General features: G+C 37.5%; 1 protein-coding gene across 1 annotated transcript; it reads left to right on the top strand.

Moving 5' to 3' along the window:
• Positions 1 to 5,340: 5,340 nt before the first annotated feature.
• Nmd3 (NMD3 ribosome export adaptor) lies at positions 5,341 to 25,194 on the top strand. Its single transcript, XM_048347174.1, has 16 exons — positions 5,341 to 5,420; positions 5,963 to 6,024; positions 7,860 to 7,994; positions 9,777 to 9,873; positions 10,647 to 10,727; positions 11,735 to 11,863; positions 12,111 to 12,201; positions 13,521 to 13,599; positions 14,784 to 14,880; positions 16,571 to 16,688; positions 17,780 to 17,925; positions 19,071 to 19,183; positions 20,160 to 20,232; positions 21,858 to 21,964; positions 24,162 to 24,232; positions 24,943 to 25,194. The coding sequence occupies exons 2-16, from the start codon at positions 5,981 to 5,983 to the stop codon at positions 25,071 to 25,073; spliced, it is 1,512 nt and encodes a 503-aa protein (XP_048203131.1). The 5' UTR covers positions 5,341 to 5,420; positions 5,963 to 5,980; the 3' UTR covers positions 25,074 to 25,194.
• The last annotated feature ends 398 nt before the right edge of the window (positions 25,195 to 25,592 follow it).

Here is a 25,592-nt window from a genome sequence, read left to right as displayed (position 1 = left end):
GCCATGGGGCTTGAATTTGGGGCCTGAGAGCTGTCCTTGACCTCTTCTACTCAAGACTAGTGTTCTACCACTTTGAGCCAGAGCTCCAATTCTAGTTTTCTGGTGGTTAACTGGAGATAAGAATATCATGGTCTTTCTTGCTTAGGCTGGCTTTGAACCGTGATCCTCAGAGCTCAGCCTCCTGAGTAGCTAGGATTACAGATGTGAGCCACAGTGCCCTGGCTTATCTTGTTTTGTGAAATGACATTTTAAACAGAGGAATAATTGTCAAATAATTCTTTAACAGAGTGTTGTACTTTCAAGGGGAAGGCAGGAGTTAGGGATTGCATATATAGTCCATAGGGCACAGCTAGTTTGAGCTGGTGAAAGACCACACACTGGAGGAACTGTAAGAAGACAAGCTGTCTAGGAGATGCATAGTTCACAGTATCTAGGAAATAGTGTAACCACAGGAGCAAGAAACACCTGAGGGGATGCAAAACCTTTTCCATTTCCTTATTTTAATATTCATGCCAATAAGTAAATATTTTCTTGCAGAACAGTATGCTAACAATCTGGAGAAACTCAAAGAAGCACGAGTCATCTGATGGCCTTAAAGAAGACATGTGCATTTATACATCCAATTTTCAATTCGATCTTTTCTATTCAGAGATATATGGGCATAGTCCTAATTCCTGGAGCTATTTGCTAATAGTAAAATCATTCACATTTCACCTGTGTAAAGGCCTATTACATGGTTCATTCTACCCAGGACATAGATATATGTATTTGTGTAGTTATTACTACTTACATAACCTATGGAGTTTCAAATAATTGTCATTTACCTCTATATCTTGGGTTCAAAGATATAAACAGTACATAAGAAAAAGTAACAAATAACCTTAGACTATATAAGTAAAGGTATGTTTCCGAAAGTGACAGATGCAGGTACATGAATTAAAAGTAAGCATCTAGGTAAAAAAGCATCTGAAATTATGACCAAAGTTTTTTTAAAAAAATGAAGAATGTAAATTTATACCTTTGAAAAATGAAGAGTTTATTTATATATTTCAAAGATAAGAATATGGTCTCGCTCCATAATTAGAATGGCTATCATCATGAAAACAAGAAGTAACACAGGCTGGCAATGATATAGGGGAAAAGGAACTCTCATATATGGTGGGTAGGAATGGTAAACCACCGCAACCGCTATGGAAATCAGTGTGGAGATTCCTCAAAAAACAAAACCCAGAGCTACCATTTGATCCTGCTGTGCCACCACTGTACAACAGCCATACCTCCACATCCACAATAACCAAGTTCTAGGGGCTGGGAATATGGCCCAGTGGTAAGAGTGCTTGCCTTGTACACAATAACCAAGTTCTAGAACCACCTCAGTGCTCATCAATGGATGTGTGGGTAGAGAAAATGTGGCAACACAGTACAGTGACTAGAAGGACACAATCATGTTTTGTTTTTTTTTTGGTAGGAAATTGTATGCAACTAAAGATCATCACGTTAAGTGAAATAAGCTAGAGTCATAAAGACAAATATTGCCTTTTTTTTCTCTTGTATGTGGAATTGAAGGAAGTTTTTTTTTTTTAAAGACATGGAAGTAGAAGAGAGGCTGTTAGGGAAGAGGAAGAGATGAGCAGTATGGAATAGAAGGAATAAACATGCATAACAGGTGTTCGCATACCACCAAAGTACACTATATATGTATTTGAAAATGTCATAAAGGAATTGTTTATTTTGTAGAATTAATATACACTAAGAAAAAAGAAAATGTAACACGTGTGGATAACTATAGTAGTTATAGTATTCATACTATATTATACCAATACCAAAATCTTTGAGATTTAACTGCTAGGGGCTGGGGATGTGGATTTTAAACTTAAATATCTTAGTAATTGAGTCAGAATCTTCCTACATTGCCTTTCCAAGTAACTTGTCTGCGTTTTCAGTTTCTCCTGTCAAATAGGCATTAATATCCACTTCTAAGATTGCCGTGCAATGAAGTTAAATCATGTATGCAAGATGTCTCACAGATAGTAGGCCAGTCAACCAGTATTTTTATTCCTAATCTGTCCCCTGTCCCTTATTAGGAGATTATAATTGGCTGGAAAGATAAGCCATAAATCATGAAGAGGTAAAGATAAATTTAAGAGGTTAGCCACAACTCACTTGGGGTGAGAGGGTTGGGGAATGAATACAGATTTCCTCCCAGCTGTAAACATTGATTATTCCATGACAGCTGTCTGAGAAATGTCACAGGGCAGTACTTGATGAATAGGCAATTGAGAGGTGCAGACAGGAGATGCTCTAAGGTCAAAGCTGTGGGATAGACCATAAAAAAAATATCCTGAGTTGCTTAAACTACAACAAAGCTGATTCAATTAAGAGACTGGCTGGCCAGGCACTCATTATAAATACAAGTCCCAACCAACCTGAGGAGAATAAGAAACAAAACACTGGAGAGAAAGGAGACTGGAAAGGCAGTATCAGCCATTTGATTTCTGAAAGGCACAAAGAATAATCAGTAGCTACCATGTGGTTCATCTTCACAACAATCTTGTAATAAATACAGGCAAAGCCCTGCTGAGAATCTCTGGGTGACAGTCAAAATCTGTTAGAAATGTGTTTGGCAATGAATAATGGAAAATCTGGCTAACAATGCCTTAAACAAATGAAGTCGATTTTTTTTTCTTATACAACCATAACCTGAATTGGGAGTCTCTGCATAATGATCCTGCCAAGATGCAACATCTTTCTAGTTGTCTGCTTTAGAAAGGTGACATTTGTCCTCATTGTTTGTTCCTTTATGATTGTGTTGTGGCTGCTGCACCTCCAGGCATGACATTTGTATTCCAGGCTTTTTAAAAAAGAGACAAAGGACAAAGAAGTAGAGGTAGGTTAAATGACTGGCACATAGAACCCAGTCTTTTCATCCAGAAAGCTAAACTGTTTATTTTGGAAAATTGCCCAAATGGGTGGATCTTTTGCTATTTCCTACAGGATCCCATTAGAACTCAAGGCTGCCCCTAGTGGGCGATACTTGGGATTAACCAGCCCACCAGCAGTGGGACAAAAGAAATTGTCACTTCAAGTTACTTAAATGTGTCAGGTGCCAGTGGCTCATGTCTAATCCTAGCTACTCAGAAGGTTGAGAGATCTGAGAAAGTTCAAAGCCAGTCTGGGGAGGAAAGTACATGAGACTCAGGTCCAATTAACCACCACTACCATCACCAAACAACAACAAACAAACAAGCTGAAAGTAGAGCTGTGACTCAGGTGGTAGAGCACCAGACCTTAGTGAAAAAACTAAAGGACAGAATCCACACACACACACACACACACACACACACACACACACACGATTATAGTTTTTAGATAATTATAGATTCAAATGCAGTTGTGGAAAAAATATTCAAACATTCCCCAATACATTTCACTGAGTTTCCACCAATGGTAACACTTTGCAAAACTATAGCACAAGAACACAATTGAATATTAGCACTTACTCAGCGAAAATACACCACTTTCCCATTATAGTTATTATTATTCCCATTATATGTATTATATTATTTCCCTTTATATTCTCCACTCATCCATTCATAGTTACGTTTCACATATCCTCAGCATCTTTGTAATTTCTGGCAACCACTAATCCATTACTCTTTTCTATACCTTTCTCATTTCAAGAATGTTGCATAAGGGTGACTTTAATCAAAATGAACTGAGCACATAAGTGGATATATTAAATTGTAATCCCTTTGTATAACCATTCGAAGATTAAAAATGAAAAAAAATAGGTAAACATAGAGTTAAAGAAAGGATGCCATATAAATAGGTTCGTATATTATGTTGTCTTGGCTAGAGTTGTTGCTAGAGTCAGGAAATGTGTTCATTTTTTGAGGTTGAAAAGGATTTTATGGTAGAGATATAACTGTACCACTGACTGAAAGACTGCATTGTTTCTGGGATTTGACTGTGATGAACAAAACTGCTTACACATACTTACGCATAGATTTCTATGTATGTTATGATAACTTTGGGGGCATAATTGTTAGGTTTTATGGTAGTTTTTTTTTTTTTTGAGGCAAGATCTCTCTATGTAGCCCAAGCTGAACTCATGACCCCCTTGAGTACCATATCTGGCTGATGGTGTTTATTACTATTTTTTTTAAATAAACTGTCAAATTGTTTGCCAGAAGGGCTAGATCACACTATGTTCCCTCACCAATGAATGAGTGATCTCTTTCTCTGCCTCATTATCAGCATTTGGTGGTTTACTACTTTGTATTTTCAGCCATTCTGATAAAAAAAAAAGGCATAGCTCTCCATGGTGCTTTTGATTCATTTACCTCTAATGCCTCTTGCCACTAGCTGTCTCCACACATACCTCTTTGACATTTGTATTTGTGATTCAGTGGAAAGAATGTCTTGTCATCTCTTTGTGTGATTTGCCCATTTTGCATTGTTTTATTTCCTACTGCTACATTTTGTGAGTTCTTCATGTATTCTACATGCTGGTCATTTTGATAAGATTTGCACAGCATAAGCCAAAAGCACATTATCTTTGGTCCTGCCAGCTTTTCTGGATGTCTGTATCCTCGGTGTATGAAAAGGTGTGAGGCAATCATATTCTGAAGGATCATCTTTCTATGCAAGAAAAAGAAAAGGAAATAGTCATGGAAGGATAAAAGGCACTGATGTGACAAAATCAGAATGCCACACCTTGGCAAGACTGACTGGAGTCTGTAAGTAGGGTGACTAAAGTATTGTGGACAAGAAATGGTGAAAGGCCTTCCTTGATGATCACCCATTATAAAATGTGTTTGATTAGTTCTTGAAATTTGGGGTAAGACGACTTTGGGAAAAAAACGGCTGTGCCCTTCCAACATTTGAAATGTTATCACGAGAGGAGCAAATTGTATGGTCTGTGTTGCTTTAAGATCAAAGGAGGTAAAGTCAGAAATAATTTAAGCACACTATCAAGAAGCATAATTTTGTCAAACCCATAACGAATCTAAAAACAACAGATTTCTTCACGTAGAGTTATGGATTTCTTATGCCTTTCATATAATTCGTGGACGAGGTCGGTTTAGGGTGAACTCTGGCCAGAGAAACAGACAAGATGCCACCTGGTAAGGTAAGCCGCTTCCCAGACCTCCTACCATTTCCCTCGGCCCCGCCCACTTCGCCCTTAGCCACGCCCCTCGCGGCTCTCAGCCACGCCCCTCGCCGCTCTCAGTCACGCCTCCTGCGTTAGACACGCCCACCGTCACTCCTGGGCCTCTCTCCCTCTCCGCCGACCGGTAGCGCGCGGGATTATGCGCGGGATTTCGAGGTTCGCTGTCGCGAGATTTCCCCCCGTAGCCGCTCTGGCAGCTGAGGCCTCCTGACAGGAAAGAGGCGGTTGGTTCCGTCGCGGGCTTTCGGTATATTTAGGCTTGCCCCGGGTTGTCGAGTGGACTCAGGGGTTGGGGTGGGGTGGGGGGGACGAGACTGGGTCTGCTGGCCGGAGGGGGTTCGTGAGGGGGGAGCGGGGTCAGGGGAGGGAGGCCGGCTGCGGGCTCGCGCCGGCCCGGGCCTCGTTCGCACCACGTGTGCGTCGGCGGCGGGGTGCGGGCTGGGGTTGGGGGTGGGGGGGAGGGCAGGCGGGGCAGTGTGTGCACGTGTGCGCGTGCGGCGACCCTGTCTGGGGGTGCCCGGCCCCTCCCCACCCGGCCCGGGGCTCGCGGTCGCCTGGTGGCTTCGCCCGCCCCCTCCCCCCCCCCCGCACCGAGTTCGAGGGTCGTGCGGGTGGGAAGCCAGGCGTCCCCGGGGTCGGATCCACGAGTTCCTCCTTCCCAAGTCCCCGCGGGGAGCGTGGTTTTTCCGTCTTGGCTGCGTGGTGTCAGGCTCCGAGAGGCCGGGGGAAGACAGGGGTGGAAGAGGAGACCAGACCGATGATTTGGATCTCGGCATTTTCTTTTTTCAGGGAAGCTTGTTGAGAAGGATGGAGTATCTGACAGAGTCTACCGACCGCGGCCCTGGACACATGTGAGCACCCCCCTCTCCCCCCCCCCCCCCCCGTCCTTTCTCCTGGTCCTTGTTAAATGTGAAGCTCAAGTGAGCCTGTCTGTAAAACTTCACGTCTTCGCTGGAAACACACACACACACACACACACACACACACACACACACACAAATAAATGGATGGTGGGGGAAGAGGTTCTTTTACAAACAAATGAAAATCATCAGTGTCATTTGCTTGCAAAACAGTTTTGCTGTTTGGTTATTGAGTTTCATCTAGTTGATGAGATGACTGAAACACCCATGGATACGTCCTTGTCCTTTTAGCTCAGGCGCTGTTGAGTACGCATCCAGTGACCCTGTGTGGATACGATAACTTTTCATTGAGTTGGAGACATTAACTACTCCGCCGTGCTGTCATACTTACTAGTCACATTTCAGGTGCTCTGGACCTCAGGGACGTTGCTATTCCCACTACAGGATTGTCACACTTTTTTTTTTTTTTTTCTATTTTTTGAATGGGCACTACTATGGCTTGACCTTAGGGTCCGAGGGCTGCTGCCCTTTATCTTTTGCTGGAGCTGGCTTTCTACCATGAGGGCCTTTTTTTTTTTTTTTTTTTTAGTGGTTATTGGAGATAAAGAGCCTCATGGATTTTTCCTACCATTCCTAGATCGCAACCTCCCTTGTAGTTAGAAGTACAGGTGTAAGCCTGAGAACATAGTAATGATTCATAAACTTCTGCTGTTAGTACCACTAGACTTCGAGGTACTTTCCTCTCTGCTTTGGGTAAAATATATTTTGGTAGTCTATTGGTCTCCTTTACCCTTTGGAGTATGTTGCTGTGTAATTACTATTACATATCAGTTTTTATTGTGTAGTTCATAGCTTGCATATGTTCTATAAATGCAACATTAAGAAATGTTTATTAGAGCAAGATGACTAGGCAGTCCTGTAGGCCTGAGGAAATGAACAAGGTTCAGAGCAAATGAGGGTGCAGCTGTACTGGTCAGATGCATTTGTAAAGGCTTAGTACTTAGACATGAAGTGGTTGAATTAAAGAGATCACTTACATATTCTTGAAATAGAGTTTTCCTTTTGGTTTTGCCATTGGTGTACTACTTGTCTCTTCTGTATTTCCAGTTTTTAAAAAGGGATGATGAATAACAGGACTGGTTTTCCTGGTTTAGAGTTGTGAAATTTATTGTAATTTTGCTTTTTGTTAAAAATTAACATGTGGATTAAAATTAAATGTGGATGTTGGGTCTGCATAGAAATGCTGGAAGAGCATATCCACAGGATTAATTACAGTTATTTTTGTGGGTGGTCTTGGTCTAAAACTTAAAATTTTTTATTGTGTTTAAAGTACTTAAATCGAGGTTAGTACATGTTGTGTATTTTTAAAATACATCTCCATTTTACTGTCTTCGTGTGTATACCAACATTTGTTTTTAAGGTTTGTTTAGATGTATGCTGGTTATTTAAATGTAAATTTAATAAAATTAAATTAAAAATTGAATTCCTCAGATGCACTTCTCTCTGCCACTGGCTCTGTTGCCACCTGAGGTTCATGGCTATCTTATCTAATACTGCAAAACTAGAACATTTCCATCATTGCATGCAGTTCTTTTTGTATAGAGTTGATGCTAGACCCTAGGGATATCGGTCATTTTCATTGTGCAGCCATCTTTAACCCTTTTCCCCTTAGTATTTCAGGTTTACTCTTTATTGCTTCTTTACTGACTGATTTGTTTCTATGTCATTTTTTTTTCAAATAAAGAGCTTACCTAGAAAGCTTTTGCTTTATTTACTTAGTGTATTAATATATCTAACTAGAAAAATGTATCTTTTATTTATTCAAGCTTGTGTTGTGAGTGTGGTGTCCCAATTAGTCCAAATCCTGCCAATATTTGTGTGGCCTGTTTGCGAAGTAAAGTAGACATCAGCCAAGGAATTCCAAAACAAATCTCAATTTCTTTCTGCAAACAATGTCAAAGGTATGGTGCATTGCTGTTTAACCATGGTTAAAGTTGAGGTTTATATAGAGGCGGCCCTAGGATATGCTGAGATTATTCTAAGAACAGAGCTTATGCAATAGAATTTAATTTTCACTTAGGTTAATGTTGGCAAAAAATATAATTTGTAATTTTATGGTGTATTTTTCTACATTGCACTACTAATCTAGTTAGTATAAAGGTATTTGAATATGTATTGTCTCTGTTAATGGATTTAGTAAGTTTAATGTACATAGTTGATAGACAGGTGTGGATAAGGATAAGAACAGATTTTAAGGACATGCTAATTACCAATATTACCATGAGTGTTTATATATAATATATGTCTAATAGAAAGCACCTTATGTTTTAAGTAACAATAGCTTTAAAAACAATGTTTACAGGTAACTAAAATTACTATAGTTGAGACAGAAAAGAAGCTCAGTAAATCAAATCTAGAATGGCCTGAAATAAAGACTACATTTTAAAACAGAGGCTTCTTTTGGAAGTTGATGTTTAACACTCTTTTGTTTTCTTTAGTTGTTATAAGCAGTTTATATCTTAGGCCATTGAACAACACAAAACTGGTCAGTGAAAATTGTATTTTTGATCCTAATTGGGCTCACACTGTAGTACCTTAGTTTGTGTATGTGTATGGAGAGGTAATTCATGGATCTCTTGGGGGAATTTGAGATCTATCATACATATATGTATATATAAATGCATATATATATAATTTTGTATACTGTTTTAAGGAATGTGTGGTTTGCATGTGTGGTGAGTTTGAGATCTAATCTTTTATAAATCTGCATTTTGTTCTGCCAGTATTGGGGCTTGAACTTATGGCCCTTCATGCTCATCTGGCTTATTTACTCACAGCTGGTACTATACCACTTGAGCCATGCCTCCATTTCCAGCTTTTTGGTGGAGATAAGAGTCTCCTGGATTTGTTTGCCATGGCTAATGCTGAACCTTGATCCTCTCAGCTCTCTGAGTAAGCTAGGATTATAGTTGTGAGCTTCTGGTGTCCAGGACATTAAATATTTTTAAAGCATGTTTTTAAAACTCAGGGTTTTCAGTTTGACATTTGGAAAGGAACTTGCTTGGTAGATGAATGTCTGAACTATTGCTGATACATAATGAAATAAATAAGGTGCTAGTTTGTCTTTTTTTGTGTGTGATAAACAAGCCATTCTAAGCATTTTAGGAGTACAGAGTAAACCACTGAAATTCAATGAACTTCTGTGGTTGTACCTGCACTATCACTGTATCTTATCTGAGTACATTGGAAACTGTGTATACTGGTATTAGAACTAGGAAAGTGAAAGGGAATACCAAAATCGAAAGAGACAGGATAAAAAGACAAAGAACTACAAAAGCAATACTTGCAAAACTGTTTGGTGTAAATCAACTGAACAACTCATGGGGGGAAAGGGCAGGGGGGAGGGGGGAATGAGGGAGGAGGTAACAAACAGTACAAGAAATGTATCCAATGCCTAACATATGAAACTGTAACCTCTCTGTACATTAGTTTGACAATAAAAATTAAAAAAAAATTGGTGAACTTCTGTTCATAATTAAACCCATTTAATAACAGATTTTTTTACTCAAAGTTTTTCGTTCTTAACTAAAGTTACTATTATTCCAAGTTTTCGCTAAACATTTGGGATATTCCAGAGCAACCATGAGTAATATTGCTGGTTAATCAGTATTCTTATTTTATGCTCATAGATTTCTGTTTATCCTGTAAGATGATTGATTTCAGTATGTTTTCTTCTCTCTTAGGTACTTTCAGCCACCAGGAACTTGGGTACAATGTGCTTTAGAATCCAGGGAACTTCTTGCTTTGTGTTTGAAAAAAATCAAAGCCCCTCTGAGTAAGGTAGGTCAAACAGCTAAAGGCAGTATTTATGAGTATCCTTCTGTTAAAATTCATATTACATACTTACAAAACCATTTGGTGTAAACCAACTGAACAGCTCATGGGGGGCAGAGGGAAATGGGGAAGTGGGAGGGAGGAGGGGGAGATAGCAAATTGTACAAGAAATGTACCCACTGCCTTACGTATGAAACTGTAACCCGTCTATACATCACTTTGACAATAAGTAATTAAAAAAATTCATATTACAGAAAAATACTTCTGTGTGTTAGTTTGTTAAAATAGCTACCAAAAAGCCTAGTGTTATCTCATGCATGTGATCCTAGCTACTCTGGAGGCTGAAGTCTGAGGATCGCAGTTCAAACACATCCTAAGCAGGAAAATTTAACCACCAAAAAGCTGGAAGTAGAGCTATGGCTCAAGTGATAGAGCACTAGGCCTTGAGCAAAACAGCCCAAGGGCTGGCTTTGAACCATGGTTCTCCTATCTCAGCTTCGTAAGTAGCTAGGGTTATAGGTGTGAGCCACTCACACCTGGCTTTCTGTTAAATATTTTTAATTCTTGTTTGAATTACATTAGTTGCATAACGTAGCCAGTGGATTGTTCTTTTATTTGATGCTGTTACTCTAGTGTGTAATAATAATGTTAACCATAGCCTCCTTAATCTATTCTTTGGAGATCTGTTCATTAATTAGTTATTTCAATCTTTTTTCCTCAGGAGGGAACTTAACTGTCTTTTGCTTGTATTTTATTGTGTTTTTGTTTTTGTTTTGAAGGTACGACTTGTAGATGCAGGCTTTGTTTGGACTGAGCCCCATTCTAAGAGACTTAAAGTTAAATTAACTATTCAGAAAGAGGTAAGCTGTACATTTTTTAAGCCTGGTTAAAATTCGAGTAATGAGAATGAGGGCCTAGGGCACCTCATGGTTTAAAGTGTGCTCTTGATTTTAATCCTTTCTTGTTCTTTTGATCATCTATACAAAGGATAAGCAACCATTGTTCTTCATTAGCAGGCTAGATACTTTCAAATGCACTGAGTGTGGTGGTACATGCCTATATTCCTAGTACCTAGGAGTTTAAGGCAGGAAGATTGGGTCATACAGGGGCCCCCTCTACCATTTTCTTTTTTAAATCAGGAAAAGGACAGGAGTTAAAACAATGATGGTATTCTTAAAGTTTGTTGATCCTAAATTACTCAGTAACTGAATGACAATATCTAGATGTGTGGTGTTTATTTTTCCTAGTATTAGGGATTAAATCCAAGACTTTACAATGCTGGAAGCAAGCACAGAGCTACAACATCAGCCTTGTGTATGTAGAAAGTTTCTTAGGCTATTTCTGTTGACTGTGTTTGAGAACCATTAAATTAAGTAATTTTTTTCTTCTATTTTTTGGCAGCACTGGTGTTGGAATACATGGCCTCATTCTTGATAGGGAGCTGCTCTACCACTTGAGCCATATTCCCTGGCCTTTTTAGTTAGTTTTTGGATAGAGTCTTTCTTTTTAACCTTAGCCAGCCTCAAATCATTGTCCTCAAACATCTGGGGTTTCAGGTGTATATTATTATACCCAGCTAGGAATCATTTGTTTTTAAGAACTTCTTAATTGTTTCTTTTAAGGGTTAATTCTCTGTATACACATACTACCATAAGCATACTTGTGTATGTGAATATACAAATATTCCAAAGAATATCACAGCCACTCCAACTGATGGTTAAAGACCTGCCTTCTTGAAATATATAGCTTCTTTTTATGACTTTAAATTTTGCTGTATTCAGTGTGTTTGTCACAGAAGGTTTTAAATTAAGTTTGAAGTGTCATGCAGCAGAAGTGTAACATGGAGTGTACTTGCTGTCCTTCCCAGGTGATGAATGGCGCTATCCTTCAGCAGGTATTTGTGGTGGACTATGTCATCCAGTCCCAGATGTGTGGAGATTGCCACAGAATAGAAGCAAAAGATTTCTGGAAGGCTGTAATTCAAGTCAGGCAAAAGGTAGTCAGACTAGAATCTGACATCTTGTATTTTACCTATGTCAACTGCAAAGAACTAGTGAAACCCTTTCCCCCTTCTTACCATATCCTCTCTGTACCAGAAGGCTACTTTACATTTTAGATACTCTGTAAAGGTTGCTTTCGTTTGAAAAATTAGTTTGTTTTTATCAATAGCTGGTATTTGGATGTATTTTAAGTAGCTTTTTGTACTACTTAATTTTTTCATTCACTTATGCATTTATATTTAGACTTTGCACAAAAAAACATTCTATTATCTGGAGCAGTTGATTTTGAAGTATGGAATGCATCAGAATACACTTCGTATCAAAGAGATTCATGGTGAGTTTAAATTTCAAAGAATTTGAATAATGTCTGACTTGTTTCAGCTTACCTTGAATAGCCTTATTTTACTGATATCTGGCATGGTACTATCGAAATAACTTAGTGTTAGGGAGGAAGCAGTTTTAGGTTTCCTTTAGCTCTATGGCTATTGAGTGGCATTTGAAATGTAGCTGAACTGAATTTTGGATTTTCTTCTGTTTTAAGCTCCCATTAAATTTATTTATAACTAGTGGCTAGAGCTAGGTATACTAGAACTGCTATTTATTTCTTTGAACTGCTGTTTGTTTCTTTGATGTTCTCCCCCCTGTCCTGGTTCAAGGCTATTAATTTTATCCTTAATAGCTTTTGCTCATTTCACCAGTAGAAAAGTAGACAAGGAACTGTATCAGTATAGTTTACAGTGCCCTGGGAGAAAATTGACCAAAAACTTACGTAGTGGAGAGATTAGTTCTGATGGGAAGAGCACATTTACTTTTGTGATGTGCAAATTCTTATGTGATGTTTTTAATGTGCTTCATATGCCAAGAGGAACTTGAGATGGATACATTAGTTCAGAAGCCTAAACTCAGTAATAATCAAATACTATACAATTAGATTTCTTAGATGGAATTTTAAAACTTGTACATCATTTCCCAGTGGCTTGCTTATTTTATGGTGCTGGGTCTTAAACATAGGGTCTGTGTATGCTAGGCAAGTACTTTGTTCCATGATCATAGCACTTAGTATTTTTTATTTGGTGATTAATGCGTAGTTATAAATTAATAGAAGTAAGTTTTTTTCTGAAGTACAGGTGTGATGATAACTATTCTCAAAGGAATGACTGAATTACTGAATTGTGCTCCTTATTTTCAAACTGTCCATGGCTGGGATAACAGGCACACTCTACCTCACCCAGCCGTTGGTTGAGATGGAGTCCTTGAACCTTTTGTGCTTGGCTGACCTCCGACCATAATCCTCTGCTCTCTGCCTCTCAAATAGAGTAGCTAGGATTACTACATAGGCATGAGCCCATGTGTCTCAATTAAATAAACTCTTGTTTTCTTGGTAGATTGTTCTATTCATAACACAAAACGTTCTCTTTTTTTCCCTCCCACTTTGGTCTTTTTTTGTTCTAGAATTAAAATTATTAATCTGTTCTCATTTGTTAGCTTTGGTCTGATCCATTTTGTCTTTCCTTTTGCCAAGCAGATCTTAATTGATATTTCTAATCTGTTGTGGATATAATCTTTTATTTCTTGGTAACAACTTGATTTTATTTCATATGGGATCTAACTTGTGATATGTTAGAGGAAACTTACTGTGTGTTTTTTTTAAAGATGGTCTGGATTTTTATTATTCCTCAAAACAACATGCCCTGAAGATGGTAGAGTTTCTTCAGTGCACAGTTCCTTGTAGGTATGTTGTGAATTGTTGTGAATGTAAATGTGACTGAGTCCAGGGATCCGGGAATGGATAGACTAGGCCACATCTGCTTTTCAGACTTAGATCTATGTGTGTGTCCGTGTGTCCGTGTCCGTGTCCGTGTCCGTCCCAATCTTGATTTGTTCTGGGGCTTGATGCCAGGACCAGGGTGCTGTCCCTGAGCTTTGTAGCTTAGGCTAATGCTCTACCACTTGAGCCAGAGCTCTACATTCAGCTTTTGTGTGTATATGTGTGTGTGTGCGTGCGTGTGCGCACACACACACACACACTACACTTAATTGGAGATGAGAATTCTTTGGATTCCTGGCCAGCTAGCTTTGAACTGTAATCCTCAAATCTCAGCATCCCGAAAAGCTAGGAATATAGACATAAGCCAGCCACTGGCACCCAGTTTAGCCATCTTTTGTTAAAATATTTAAAGTTGTAGTAGGATTACTTACCTAATCAGGAAGCATTTTATTAAGTTAGCCACTTCATGGATATATTAGCCAAAGAATATATAGGAATGTCTTTGGGAGCTAGATCCAACTCCATGGCAATAAACATTGTAATGCTGTATTTAAGTGGAATGAGAAGAGCTAGGACTTTTCACTCCAGAGATGGGGGAGATTTTTACAGCTAGAGTTTGTATTGGGAAGGTGAGATTAGTATGAACAAAACATGGGCATTATTAGTATGGCTTTTAGAAAGTAGATTGGCTTGAAGAAATAGAATTTTGGTTTTTCTCCTTTTCTTTTTTTTTTGCCAGTCCTGGGGCTTGAACTCAGGGCCTGAGCACTGTCCCTGAGCTTCTTTTTGCTCAAGGCTAGCAAGCTACCGCCACTTGAGCCACAGCACTACTTTTGGCATTTTCTGTTTATGTGGTGCTGAGGAATCGAACCCCGGGCTTCATGCATGCTAGAAGCATTCTACTGCTATGCCACATTTGCAGTCCGAGTTTTTTTTTTTTTTTAATAGTAATGGAAATAAGTGATAGGGGTAGTCATTTTGCTGAAAGTTTAGAAGTACAAGTGGATGAAGTTACATTTTAATGTAATATCAAACATTGGGAAGCTATTTCAGACCTTAGGCAGTAATCCTTTGATTTTGTGAAAAGTCTATTCAAGTAAGGAACTGTACTTTTTTTTAAATTACAGTTAACTTTCTTTATTTAATAGGTACAAAACATCACAAAGGTTGATCTCTCAAGATATCCATAATAACACGTGCAATTACAAAAGCACTTTTTCTGTGGAAATCGTTCCAATCTGCAAGGTATCTATTTATCAGTTAATTCACATCTATAATAGTACAAGTGAATAGTTGACTTACATTTTATTTGTAGCCCTGGTTTGCTGCTAGGGTGTTAAAAATGTAGAATAATTTCTTCAAGTGATTTATGATACATTTAACCTTGTTAAAAAGATATTAAAAATAATAATTGAATATTATGAATTGGCACAGCTTTTATTTTGTTTATTAAGATATAAGCCTATATTTACAGTTCCACAAAGATTTGAATTACAGGAAATAATAATTAAAAACTCATCTACTTTGAGGAACATATGCAAACACATGTAAGATCAATTTGGTAAGATTAAACTATTACAGAAAACAGATCATGCAATAAGAATCTGAACATATCATTTAAAATGTTAATTATTTCACCTAATTGTAATAAGATAAAACTGCTACAAAAATATAAGTGAACTATAATTCAACAAATAGTTACTGAACATCAGTAGAACATAGACAGTACTAGTGATTTTGTACCCAGCTGGGTGCCCATGTAGGTAGATAATAAGTTACTAGTAATAACTTTAATTTCTTATGACCATGTAGGTACTTGAGAGTCTTTCACTTCAGATACTAAAATTTAGTACCACATATGAAGTGGTGTAGAACATGCAAGTGCCCAGTATGCACATCTTCCTGTGTACTTTACACAGTATTTGTACCTAATGCAATATGAACACTGTGCAAATGGTTGTTGTATGTTTGAGGATAATGACAAGAAAATACCCACTTAAAAAATTTGCATTGCTGGTTAATATCTTCCAGTATTCGTGTAAGATGTGCAATTTTTTGGTAATTCCCTTTTATGATATAGTAGTACAAGTTTTTGTTTAAGAGAAATATATTGGCCTTTGAAATTTGTTACTTATTTAGATTCAAATAAATTTAAAGTAGATTTAGAAAATTAACCATACCTGTTTTCTTTGTTTCGAGGAGAGCAATGCTGGGATGCTAGCCAGCTGACTATACTACTTGAGCCATACTCCCAGCCCTTTTTGCTTTCATTGCTTTTTGAAATCAGATGAGATCCCACAATAATGTGTAGGATGGCCCGCACCATGACCCTCCTCCTCCTACTTTCCACATAGTGTAAAGTCAGATGTGTTACCACCATGCCTGTCTTTCTCTTTTTATTGTTGTTATTCATTGAGATAAGATCAAGTACACTTTTTGCCCGAGTTAGCCTCAAAATGTGATCCTCCTAATGTCAGCCTCCAGAATTACATGGGTGCCCAGCATCAGACATGTTTGTCTTAAGAACAAGTGGCTTGTTTTCAATTTTTATAAATTATCTTTAGGTGATTATATAATAGAATTGCCATTTAACAAAGCAGTTTATGAATACAATATATCTTGATCAGTGGCACTTCTTTCAACATCCTCTCCCATCCCTCCTCTAAAGACTGACCATTTTTTTGTGTAAAATCTTTATTGGCATAAGAATGGCAAAGTCCTGTTTTGGAGCTGGGTATAATGTTGTATGTCTGTAGTCCCAGCACTAGAGAGGCAGGAGGATTGTAGGGTCTCAGCCAGCTTGGGCTACAAAATGAGATTTTGTCTTGAGAACAAAAGGAAACCATTTTGGCTTGGCAAGTCTGGTTGGATCAGGGTTACATTGATGATTGTCAGAAACTTAATAAATATTTCTTTCATCTTAAATGTTGATTAGGATAATGTTGTCTGCCTCTCTCCAAAACTGGCACAAAGCCTTGGCAATATGAACCAGATATGTGTGTGTATTCGAGTAACTAGTGCCATCCATCTCATAGACCCAAATACCTTACAAGGTAAGTTTTGGAACTAAATTTGCCTTGATTTGTCCTGCATAGCATGCAGTAATAATTTATCGTGTTAATTTTATCATGGCTGATAATACTGGTTTTGGTGTTTTTCTTTCAGCATTTTTTTTACTAGCTTATATTAGTTATACAAAAGGGATTTCATTGAATTTTTTTCTTTTTAATTAGGTAGTTGTACAATGGGGATTCAATTTGATAATTCAGGTTATGAGTACAATGCATCTAAGTAATATTGTTCTGAACAACTAGTTAAAATTAGCAATTAGTACTTGGAACACAAATTATAGAGCTTTTGATGAGCTGTACATTCTTAAAAATAAGACAATTCTATGAATTTTTATAAATTTCCTAGTTTTAGTCCATCACTTAATTGCTAAGTTTAATTTTTGTGACTACTTTATTGTCAAATTTAGTTTTTAGAATTTGGGACATTTAACCTTTTGTAGTCAATCCACTGTGGTCATTTAGTTTAAATAGGACTTTTACCTATTTCATCATTATTCCAAATAATTTTTAGCATTTACAAAACTATTTGAAAATGGCCTTGTATTCTTATATGTCTCAGTATTTGGCTCTCCTACTTGATTTTTTTCATGGATTTCCTACACGTTTTTAAAATTGAATTATTCAATTATTTTTTTTTCCCCATCAGCTCCTCATCAGCTGAATGTCTGTTTGCTCTACCACTTGAGTTGTACTTCTACTCTGAATTGAATGTTCTATCTTAGGTAAAACTAAGCTTTATTTTCTGTGATAGAAGCAGCCTAAATTACTAATGTGTTTCTAAAATAAAATGATAGAACTGTACAGTTGAATTGCATCTGATCTCATAAGATACTTAGCTCTGTTATTAGAATTATAGCTGAGGAAGATACATGTGATCTTTTTTTATCCCCCTTGTTCTGTGAGCAGTTTGGAGTTAATAGAAATGAATAATGGCTGTAGAGAACGATTTGGTACTGTAATTCCTGGGGGTTTGAAGCCTGTCATTTCGTGTATTTTGCCATCTCCCTAACACATTTGAGGACTCTGAAAACTGTCAGCTTTCTTGTGTTTTAGGGTTCTGTGTTCATTTATAGTTGCAGATATTGATGGCAGCACTTTCTGGAGTCATCCTTTCAATAGTTTATGCCATCCCAAACAGCTGGAAGAGTTTATTGTGATGGAATGCAGCACAGTCCACCATATAAAACGCAGTGCAGGTGCTGGAATGATATCAAAAAAGGTAATCTATGTTCTACCACCCAACTGCTTATTATTCCTACTACTGCTACTACTATTATTATTACCTTTTGGTTTCCTTCTCTCCCCTCCTTACTCCTTTCTTTCCTGGAGTCTGGTCAAAGCAAGTACTACATTAAGCTAAAAATAAATATTGTTAAAACATGGAGTCATTGTGGTAGAACTTAGTAGCCTTATATACTTTATGATAAGTTAATTTGGGGGTCAGAGTTTTAAATGATTACAAAGGTTTGAAGGACTAAATCACCTAGTAGCTTTTTTGTTTTTTATTACAAAATACTTTAACACATATCCCTAAAACATACAGGAATTTGTTTTTACATGATCACTGTATCACTATTTTACCTATGAACTATTTAGTCTACATTCACATTCCTTCATTTAACTCAGAAGTATCTTTTCTGATTCATTCAAATAAGTCTCCAATTGGGACCGCACATTAAATTAGGTATTTATTGTATTTCTTCTCTTCCTTCAGTCTTTCTGTTTTTAAATGCATACATTGCTCCAGAGTCAGCCAATGGAACTCTGCTCCTATGTCCTTTTGACATGGCTTTCCATGTTTCTGAAAACATGCTGGCTTTCTGGAACAAACAACACAGCATTAAACTGTTCTAAATTTAGCTGTATAATTTTAACTTGTATCTAATTAAAAATCAAGCATCTTTTTAAGTATAGGAGTGTATTGTCTTCTGGTATGAAATACAATTTTGAGAGACTCCTTAATCTGAATACTGAGGAATTACTTTCCTCTGAAGTATTGTTGCTTCTTGAGGCCAAAATAAATGCAAATAGAAGATATTACTTTCCATGTATTTATTTAAAATAAAAAAAAATTAGTTAAGAGCAAGCCTCTTAACTGAACTATTGGTAAGTCTTCCAGTGTATTTCTTTTGAAAATTCTTGGTTGTTCAAGGAGTATTAATATTTTATAAAAACATTAAAATCTTGGCAAAATCAGTTACGTATTTTTATTATTTCCTTATCGGTCTTTTTCCATATGTTTTAAGAGATCTGGGAACTAAAAATTCTGATCTTTAAAGTGAATATTATAAAATCAGTATTGTACTTAATTTTCCTCTGAGGTGCTTCTTGAATTATGTTTACTGCATTTTCTTTCCTGTTTAGCATACCCTTGGGGAAGTCTGGGTGCAGAAAACATCCGAAATGAATACAGATAAACAGTATTTTTGTCGCACTCATTTGGGACATCTTCTAAATCCTGGAGACCTGGTGTTGGGGTTTGTGTTTTATACTATTCTTATTAGCATACATTAATATTAATAGTATAAGGAGATTTCATTGTGAATTTTGTAGTATTTTAAATTGCCAGTTGGCATTAGAAAGTTTCTTGGGAGCCAAGAAAGCCAAGTTTTTACTCTTAAAAATATTTCAAGAGTTTTTAGCAGCCTTATATTCATTTTTTATTGACAACTATATTAAACCACGATTGGACAAAAGCCTGTTGTTTTCATCTACATGAGTCATTTGCTCCAGTATTTTGGCAATTAAGCCCTGAGTTTATATGGTTTGATCCATATTTACAGCTCTTTGGTGTGTAGATTTTTTTCTTCTTCAATTGTGCATAAAAAATGGCAGCCATTGGGGCACCAATGGCTCATGCTGGTAATTTTGCCTATTCGGGAGGCTGAGATGTGAGGATCAAGGTTCAAAGCCACCTGGAGCAGGACAGTCATGAGATACTTATTCAACTAATCACAGAAAAAACTAGAAGTGGTACTGTAGCTCAAATGGCAGTAGCCTTGAGCAAAAGGAGCTTAGGGACAGTGTCCAGGCCCAGAGTTCAAACCCCAAAACTGCCCCCCTCCAATGGCAGCCATATATGAAGTTACATAGAATATGGTCCTTTCTCAAAGCTTAGCAGTGTGCTTTAAATACTGCTTTGGTCTTGGGGTTTTAGTTCCTTTTACTGGAGTATTAGTTGAGGTTGCTTTTTTTTAAAAAGTCTTTTATTTTTTATAAAACTAATGGAAGTGAATCCCATAGTTAAAGTTAGCCTCATAGGTTTCTGATAAGGTGGACAACAGTGGATGATGTGAAAATAGAATGTTCCATATCTTTACTATATTCTGCAGAAGCTTGTTCATTGAGTAGTAAAATTCAGAATGTTTGACTTTGGAGTTTTAGATAATAATATTAATAAAATAAGTTACTGGCAAGGGATAGTCATGAAGTTTTTCATTATTTACATTTCAGGTTTGATTTGGCCAACTGTAACTTAAATGATGAACATGTCAACAAAATAAACTCAGATAGACTTCCAGATGTGGTAAGGCTTTAGATTTTTCTTTTTTCCCATGCTTAAGAGGATTTGTGTAACCCTGTAAAATGTTTAAGTTCATGCTTTTGAAAATAGCAAATCAGTTTTGGAGTTTTAAAATATGTTATCATTCAGGCATAGTAGCAAAAGTCTTTGTTTTAAATCATTTTTCTTGTTGAGATTATTACAAGTTTTATTCCTTTTTATTGTAGTTTTGATTATTAACTTTTTTTTTTTTTTGGTCAGTTGTGGGGCTTGAACCCTAGGGCCTGGCGCTTTCCCTGAACTTCTTTGTGTTCAACGCTAGTACACTACCACTTAAGCTTCTGGTTTTTGTTTTTATATTTTTTGCCAGTCCAGGGGCTTGGACTCAAGGCCTGAGCACTGTCCCTGGCTTCTTTCTGCTCAAGGCTAGCACTCTGCCACTTGAGCCACAGTGCCATTCCTGGCCGTTTTCTGTATATGTGGTACTGGGTAGTTGAACCCAGGGTTTCATGTATGTGAGGCAAGCACTCTTGCTACTAGGTTATATACCCAGCCCCTGCTTCTGGTTTTTGAGTGGTCACTTGGGAATGAGAATCTCATGGGGACTTTTCTGCTCATGCTGGCTTTGAACCCAGATCCTCAGACCTTAGCCTCCTGAGTCATTAGGATTAAGGTGTGAGCCACCGGTGCCCTGCTTGGTTATTCTTTACAATTAAATTTTTATTCTCTGTAAAAATAGTTAGCAAGTTTGCAGCTAGAAATAATGGCCTTTAGAATTTCAGGTGCATTCCAAAACTAGTCTCATCTTACTCTCTTCATGTATACTGGCAAAGATCCAAAGAGGGCATCTAGAGTTAAGAACATTATTCAGTATTAAATCTAATTGCAATTGAAAATCTTCAGTTGTTAAAACTTTTGTGAAAAGTTTAGTTAGAACATAGAGTGAAATACCCTGTCTCCTATTTGACTTCATGATTATTCCATAGTATTCTGAGATACGTGTGGTAAAAGTTATACATAGTTCTATAAGTACTTAATAGAATAAAAGAAAGCACCTCCTAACAATTCATAGTTAAGAATGAAGTATATGAATGTTAGTGGAAACTGAAATTGATTAAAAACAGCTTCTGGTTATTGAAGAAAGTTAAGCCAGGTGCCAATGGCCCACATGTGTAATCAATCTACTCAGGAAATAATATTCTCATGAAATTGTATGGAGATATGTTTTGTAATTCCTCTTTGCCCTTGCTTTATCTTTCTCCTGAGATATAGCCACCATCATTATCAATTTGGTGACTTTCCTGCTATTCTTGTTTTTTTTCCCTGTCTGTCCTGGGGGTTGAACTCTGGACCTGGGTGCTGTCCCTGAGCTCTTCAGCTCAAGGCTAATGCTTTACCACCCAAGCCACAGCATCACTTCTGATTTTCTGGTAGTTAATTGGAGATTGTAGTCTCATCAACTTTCCTGCCCAGGCTAGCTTTGAACCTCTATCCTCAGCTCTCGGCCTCCTGAGTAGCTAGGATTACAGGCATGAGCCACTGGCACCCAGCTTTCTTGCTGTTCTCACAACCTTTCATTTTTGAAAACTGTTGAATTTTGTTGCCCTATTATATTGTTTCTGTTCGGTAACTGAATATTGCCATCATAGGTATTAATTAAGAAGAGTTATGACCGTAGTAAACGTCAGCGCCGTAGAAACTGGAAACTAAAGGAACTCGCAAGAGATCGAGAAAACATGGATACGGATGACGAAAGGTCCTACTTATCTTCCTACCCTTTATGCTGCCTCGTAATCCTTAGGAGTCATTTTTATGTTGTAAAGAGATGGGCATCACATGATTGGTCCTTGCTCTCAGTTTGCATTTTGTCTTCTTACCAGGGTGTTGGTAGACTTGATATAAGAGTGACATTTAATAGTGACATTTAATAAGACTTGCTAATTATTTCCTGGGTTACCACATTATAATCGTGCTACTACTAATGAAAAAACTTGGTTGAGAAGTTAAAGTGTAGCAAATATCACATAGCAGATAAGTACTTTTGACATAAAGGGAAACACCTCATTAATGATAAATGTTATTTTTTTAAACTTAAGCAGAAATGAAGATGATGTGTTCTATCAAAGCTTATTGAATGAAAAGTGGTCTTAGTGATGGTAAAAACATTCTCCTTTTTAAAAAACATTTTTAGGGCTGGGAATTTGGCCTAGTGGTAGAGTGCTTGCCTCTCATACCTGAAGCCCTGGGTTCGATTCCTCAGCACCACATATACAGAAAAAGCCAGAATGGCTCTGTGGCTCAAGTGGTAGAGTGTTAGCCTTGAGCAAAAAGAAGCCAGGGACAGTGCTCAGGCCCTGAGTCCAAGTCCCAGGACTGGCTTTAAAAAAATAAGAATAAAAGTAAAAAATAAAACATTTTTATGCATGTATTTTTAATTCTGTACGTACATAAATGTATATATCTACATGATACATCTGTATGCATATATAAAATACATCCTTAAATATGTGCATATCATGTAAAGCATATAATTAGGAATTAGTTTGCACATTGTGTTTTCAAGTATATTAAGCTGTTTTAATAACATTTTCATACATCTTTATCTCAGTCGTAGGTGAATCCTAAATGTTGTGATTAGCCTTTGACTCCCTGCTTTTAATATCAGCCAAAGTAGGAAATAAAGAAAGGAATAGGTACTTGGGCCAAGTCTAGTTGCCTCCATATATAAGGCTACTTCACCTAATTACATTTTTACAGAGGAAAGGCAAAACTGAAGACTGCTATTATTCTACCAGCTTAACGACTAAGTAAAAAATAAAAGATTATTTTGAGAATTGCTATTGTTTGTAAGTAATTATGTTAGTTGGCACAGAGTTGTCATGCATTGGCCCCTTACATATGATCTTGTTTTCTTTAAATAGATTATTTAAGTAATTACACAAAGGGCTCTCAGTTGAACATTCGGTTTATATGTATAAGGAATCATTTTATCTTTTTGGTACTGGGCCTGGGTGCTGTCCCTTAGCCTTTTTTGCTCAAGCCTGATGTCCTGCCACGTGTGTCACAGCTCCACTTCTGGCTTTTTACTCGTTTAATGGAGCTAAGAGTCTCCCAGACTTTCCTGCTCAGGCTGGCTTCAAACCATGATCCACAGGTGTCAGCCTCCTGAGTAGCTAGGATTATAGGCATGAGCCATCAGCCCTGGCAGTGCCTCTTGATTATTGTCACCCCTTCCACTATGCTTTCTATCTGTCCCAATACCACCCAAAACACTGTTGATACAAAATGGTTATATAAAAATTCACATCACAGTTGGGTTGGAAAACACTATTTCTAAAATATCTTACAATATAACATGTAAATATGTATAAACATGTAGTGTGTTAATTTAGTTATTCTAAGAACAAATTTGATTTTCGTCTATAGTCTTTAAAAAGTCTGCATTTCAACCTGGATGTATGACTTTACTGGGGAATGGTTGAGATGGAAGGTATCTTTTTAATGTGTCATGCATGTCATCACCACGTGTTTGGCTGGTGTGTGTGTGTGTGTGTGTGTCTGTGTCTGTGTCTGTGTATCTGTTGGTCCTGGGTTTGAACTCAGGGCCTAAAGTTGTTCTTGAGCTTTTTTGCTCAGGGCTAGCACTCATTACTTGAGCCCCAGCTCCACTTTGCTTTTGACTAATTGGAGATTTTGGTTAATTGGAGTTCAGAGTCTCATGGACTTTCCTTCCTGGGCTGTGATTCTCAGATGTCAGCCTCCTGAGTAGCTAGGATTACACTTGGGAGCCACTGGTGCCCAGCTTTATCATGTAATTTCGAAAGATGTTTTTCAGCCTGTCCACATTTAACCATGTTTAAGATTGTAATTCTTGGAACATATTTATGTGTAGTAGTGAAGGAAAGTGAGCGAAATGTCACAACTTTATTGGTGAAATCTTTGTTATCCTGTAGGCAATACCAGGATTTCCTTGAAGATCTTGAAGAGGACGAGGCAATTAGAAAAAATGTCAACATTTACAGAGGTTGGTTGTTTAGGAGTGTTGGTCATGGATTGTATATAGTACCAAGGAGAGTATTTTGGGATTTTAGACTTGGATTTCATGAATGACTTTTATTGTCTGTTTTTTAAACTGGGTAGTCAAACTTTTAAAAAGTAGAATATTTTAAAGTATTATTTGTTATATTCAGATTTGATAATACTTTTGTCTTAGCATAATAGTTCCTATAATGGTGGTTTGAATTCTGCCCATTGCTTATTAGGTAGGTGGCCTATTTTTGAGCCACATCTTCAGCCCTTTCATGTGTTGGTTATTTTTGACACATGGTCTCCCTTTCTGTCTAGATGTACTTTTTACTTCTCCTTGTCACTGGGATGATAGGCATGTCATGTCATACACAGCTTCTTCCTGTTGAAATGGAGTTTTGCAGACTTTCTTGCAAACTGGTTTGGACCTCAGTGCTTCTCACCCTCCTCTGTAGCTAGGACTAAAGGTGCACATCACTGCACCTAGCTGTGAGTTAAGAAGGGTCTTGTGCATATGACCAGGCTGGCCTGGAATTGGATCCTCTCTCTTAGCCTAAGTATCTGGTGGTACCTGTCTTAATTTTTATTCATTTTATGAGTAAGTTACCTGAGCAAACTAAACAATTAGCGTTAAGTCATACTTACACTGGTAGGAGCAGATGTTTGTGTTTCTTGTTTGTTTACTTGAAATCCTCCTGTGTTTCATAGATGCAACTATCCCTGTGGAAAGTGACACTGATGATGAAGGCGCACCTCGCATCAGTCTGGCTGAGATGCTTGAAGACCTTCACATTTCCCAAGATGCCACTGGTGGTGAAGGTGCGTCAATGATGACATAAGGAGACCGTGTGGTAGACGGTTTGCATATGGCCTCAGGAGTTGAACAACCTTTTACTCTGTTTCAGCTGGAGAAGTTTAAACCTGAATAAATATGACTCTTGATTGTTCATTCAAAGTACCGAAAAGGTTTATAGCTTTGCAGTTTTAGATAATAAAAAATTTAGAGAATTACTACTGATACTAAGGCTATTTTATGTGTTCAGTTTTATCATTTTTTAAAAATATATGAAACCCTGTAGTATTTTCATACATTGTAATGCTCAGAAGTTATGATTCTTTGGCTGTTAACTAAATATTTAAGCATAAAATCAGGTTTTACATTGTTTTATGAGCATAGGAAAGTATTTGATGCACTTTAGATAATTTCATGTCGGGGCTGGGGATATGGCCTAGTGGCAAGAGTGCTTGCCCCGTATACATGAGGCCCTGGGTTCAATTCCCCAGCACCACATATATAGAAAATGGCCAGAAGTGGCGCTGTGACTCAAGTGGCAGAGTGCTAGCCTTGAGCAAAAAGA

The sequence above is a fragment of the Perognathus longimembris genome, chromosome 5 (genome assembly GCF_023159225.1).
Source record: "Perognathus longimembris pacificus isolate PPM17 chromosome 5, ASM2315922v1, whole genome shotgun sequence".
NCBI lineage: Eukaryota > Metazoa > Chordata > Mammalia > Rodentia > Heteromyidae > Perognathus > Perognathus longimembris.
Note: the sequence above shows the minus strand (reverse complement) of the source record. Positions and strands in the feature narration are given on the sequence as shown.

Excerpts from the sequence above, each read along its gene's own strand:
- Nmd3 (XM_048347174.1), top strand. The coding sequence starts at position 5,981 with ATGGAGTATCTGACAGAGTCTACCGACCGCGGCCCTGGACACAT. Across the intron at positions 10,728-11,734 it reads AATTAACTATTCAGAAAGAG|GTGATGAATGGCGCTATCCT; the intron begins GTAAGCTGTACA and ends TGTCCTTCCCAG. Across the intron at positions 19,184-20,159 it reads CCTGGAGACCTGGTGTTGGG|GTTTGATTTGGCCAACTGTA; the intron begins GTTTGTGTTTTA and ends TTTACATTTCAG.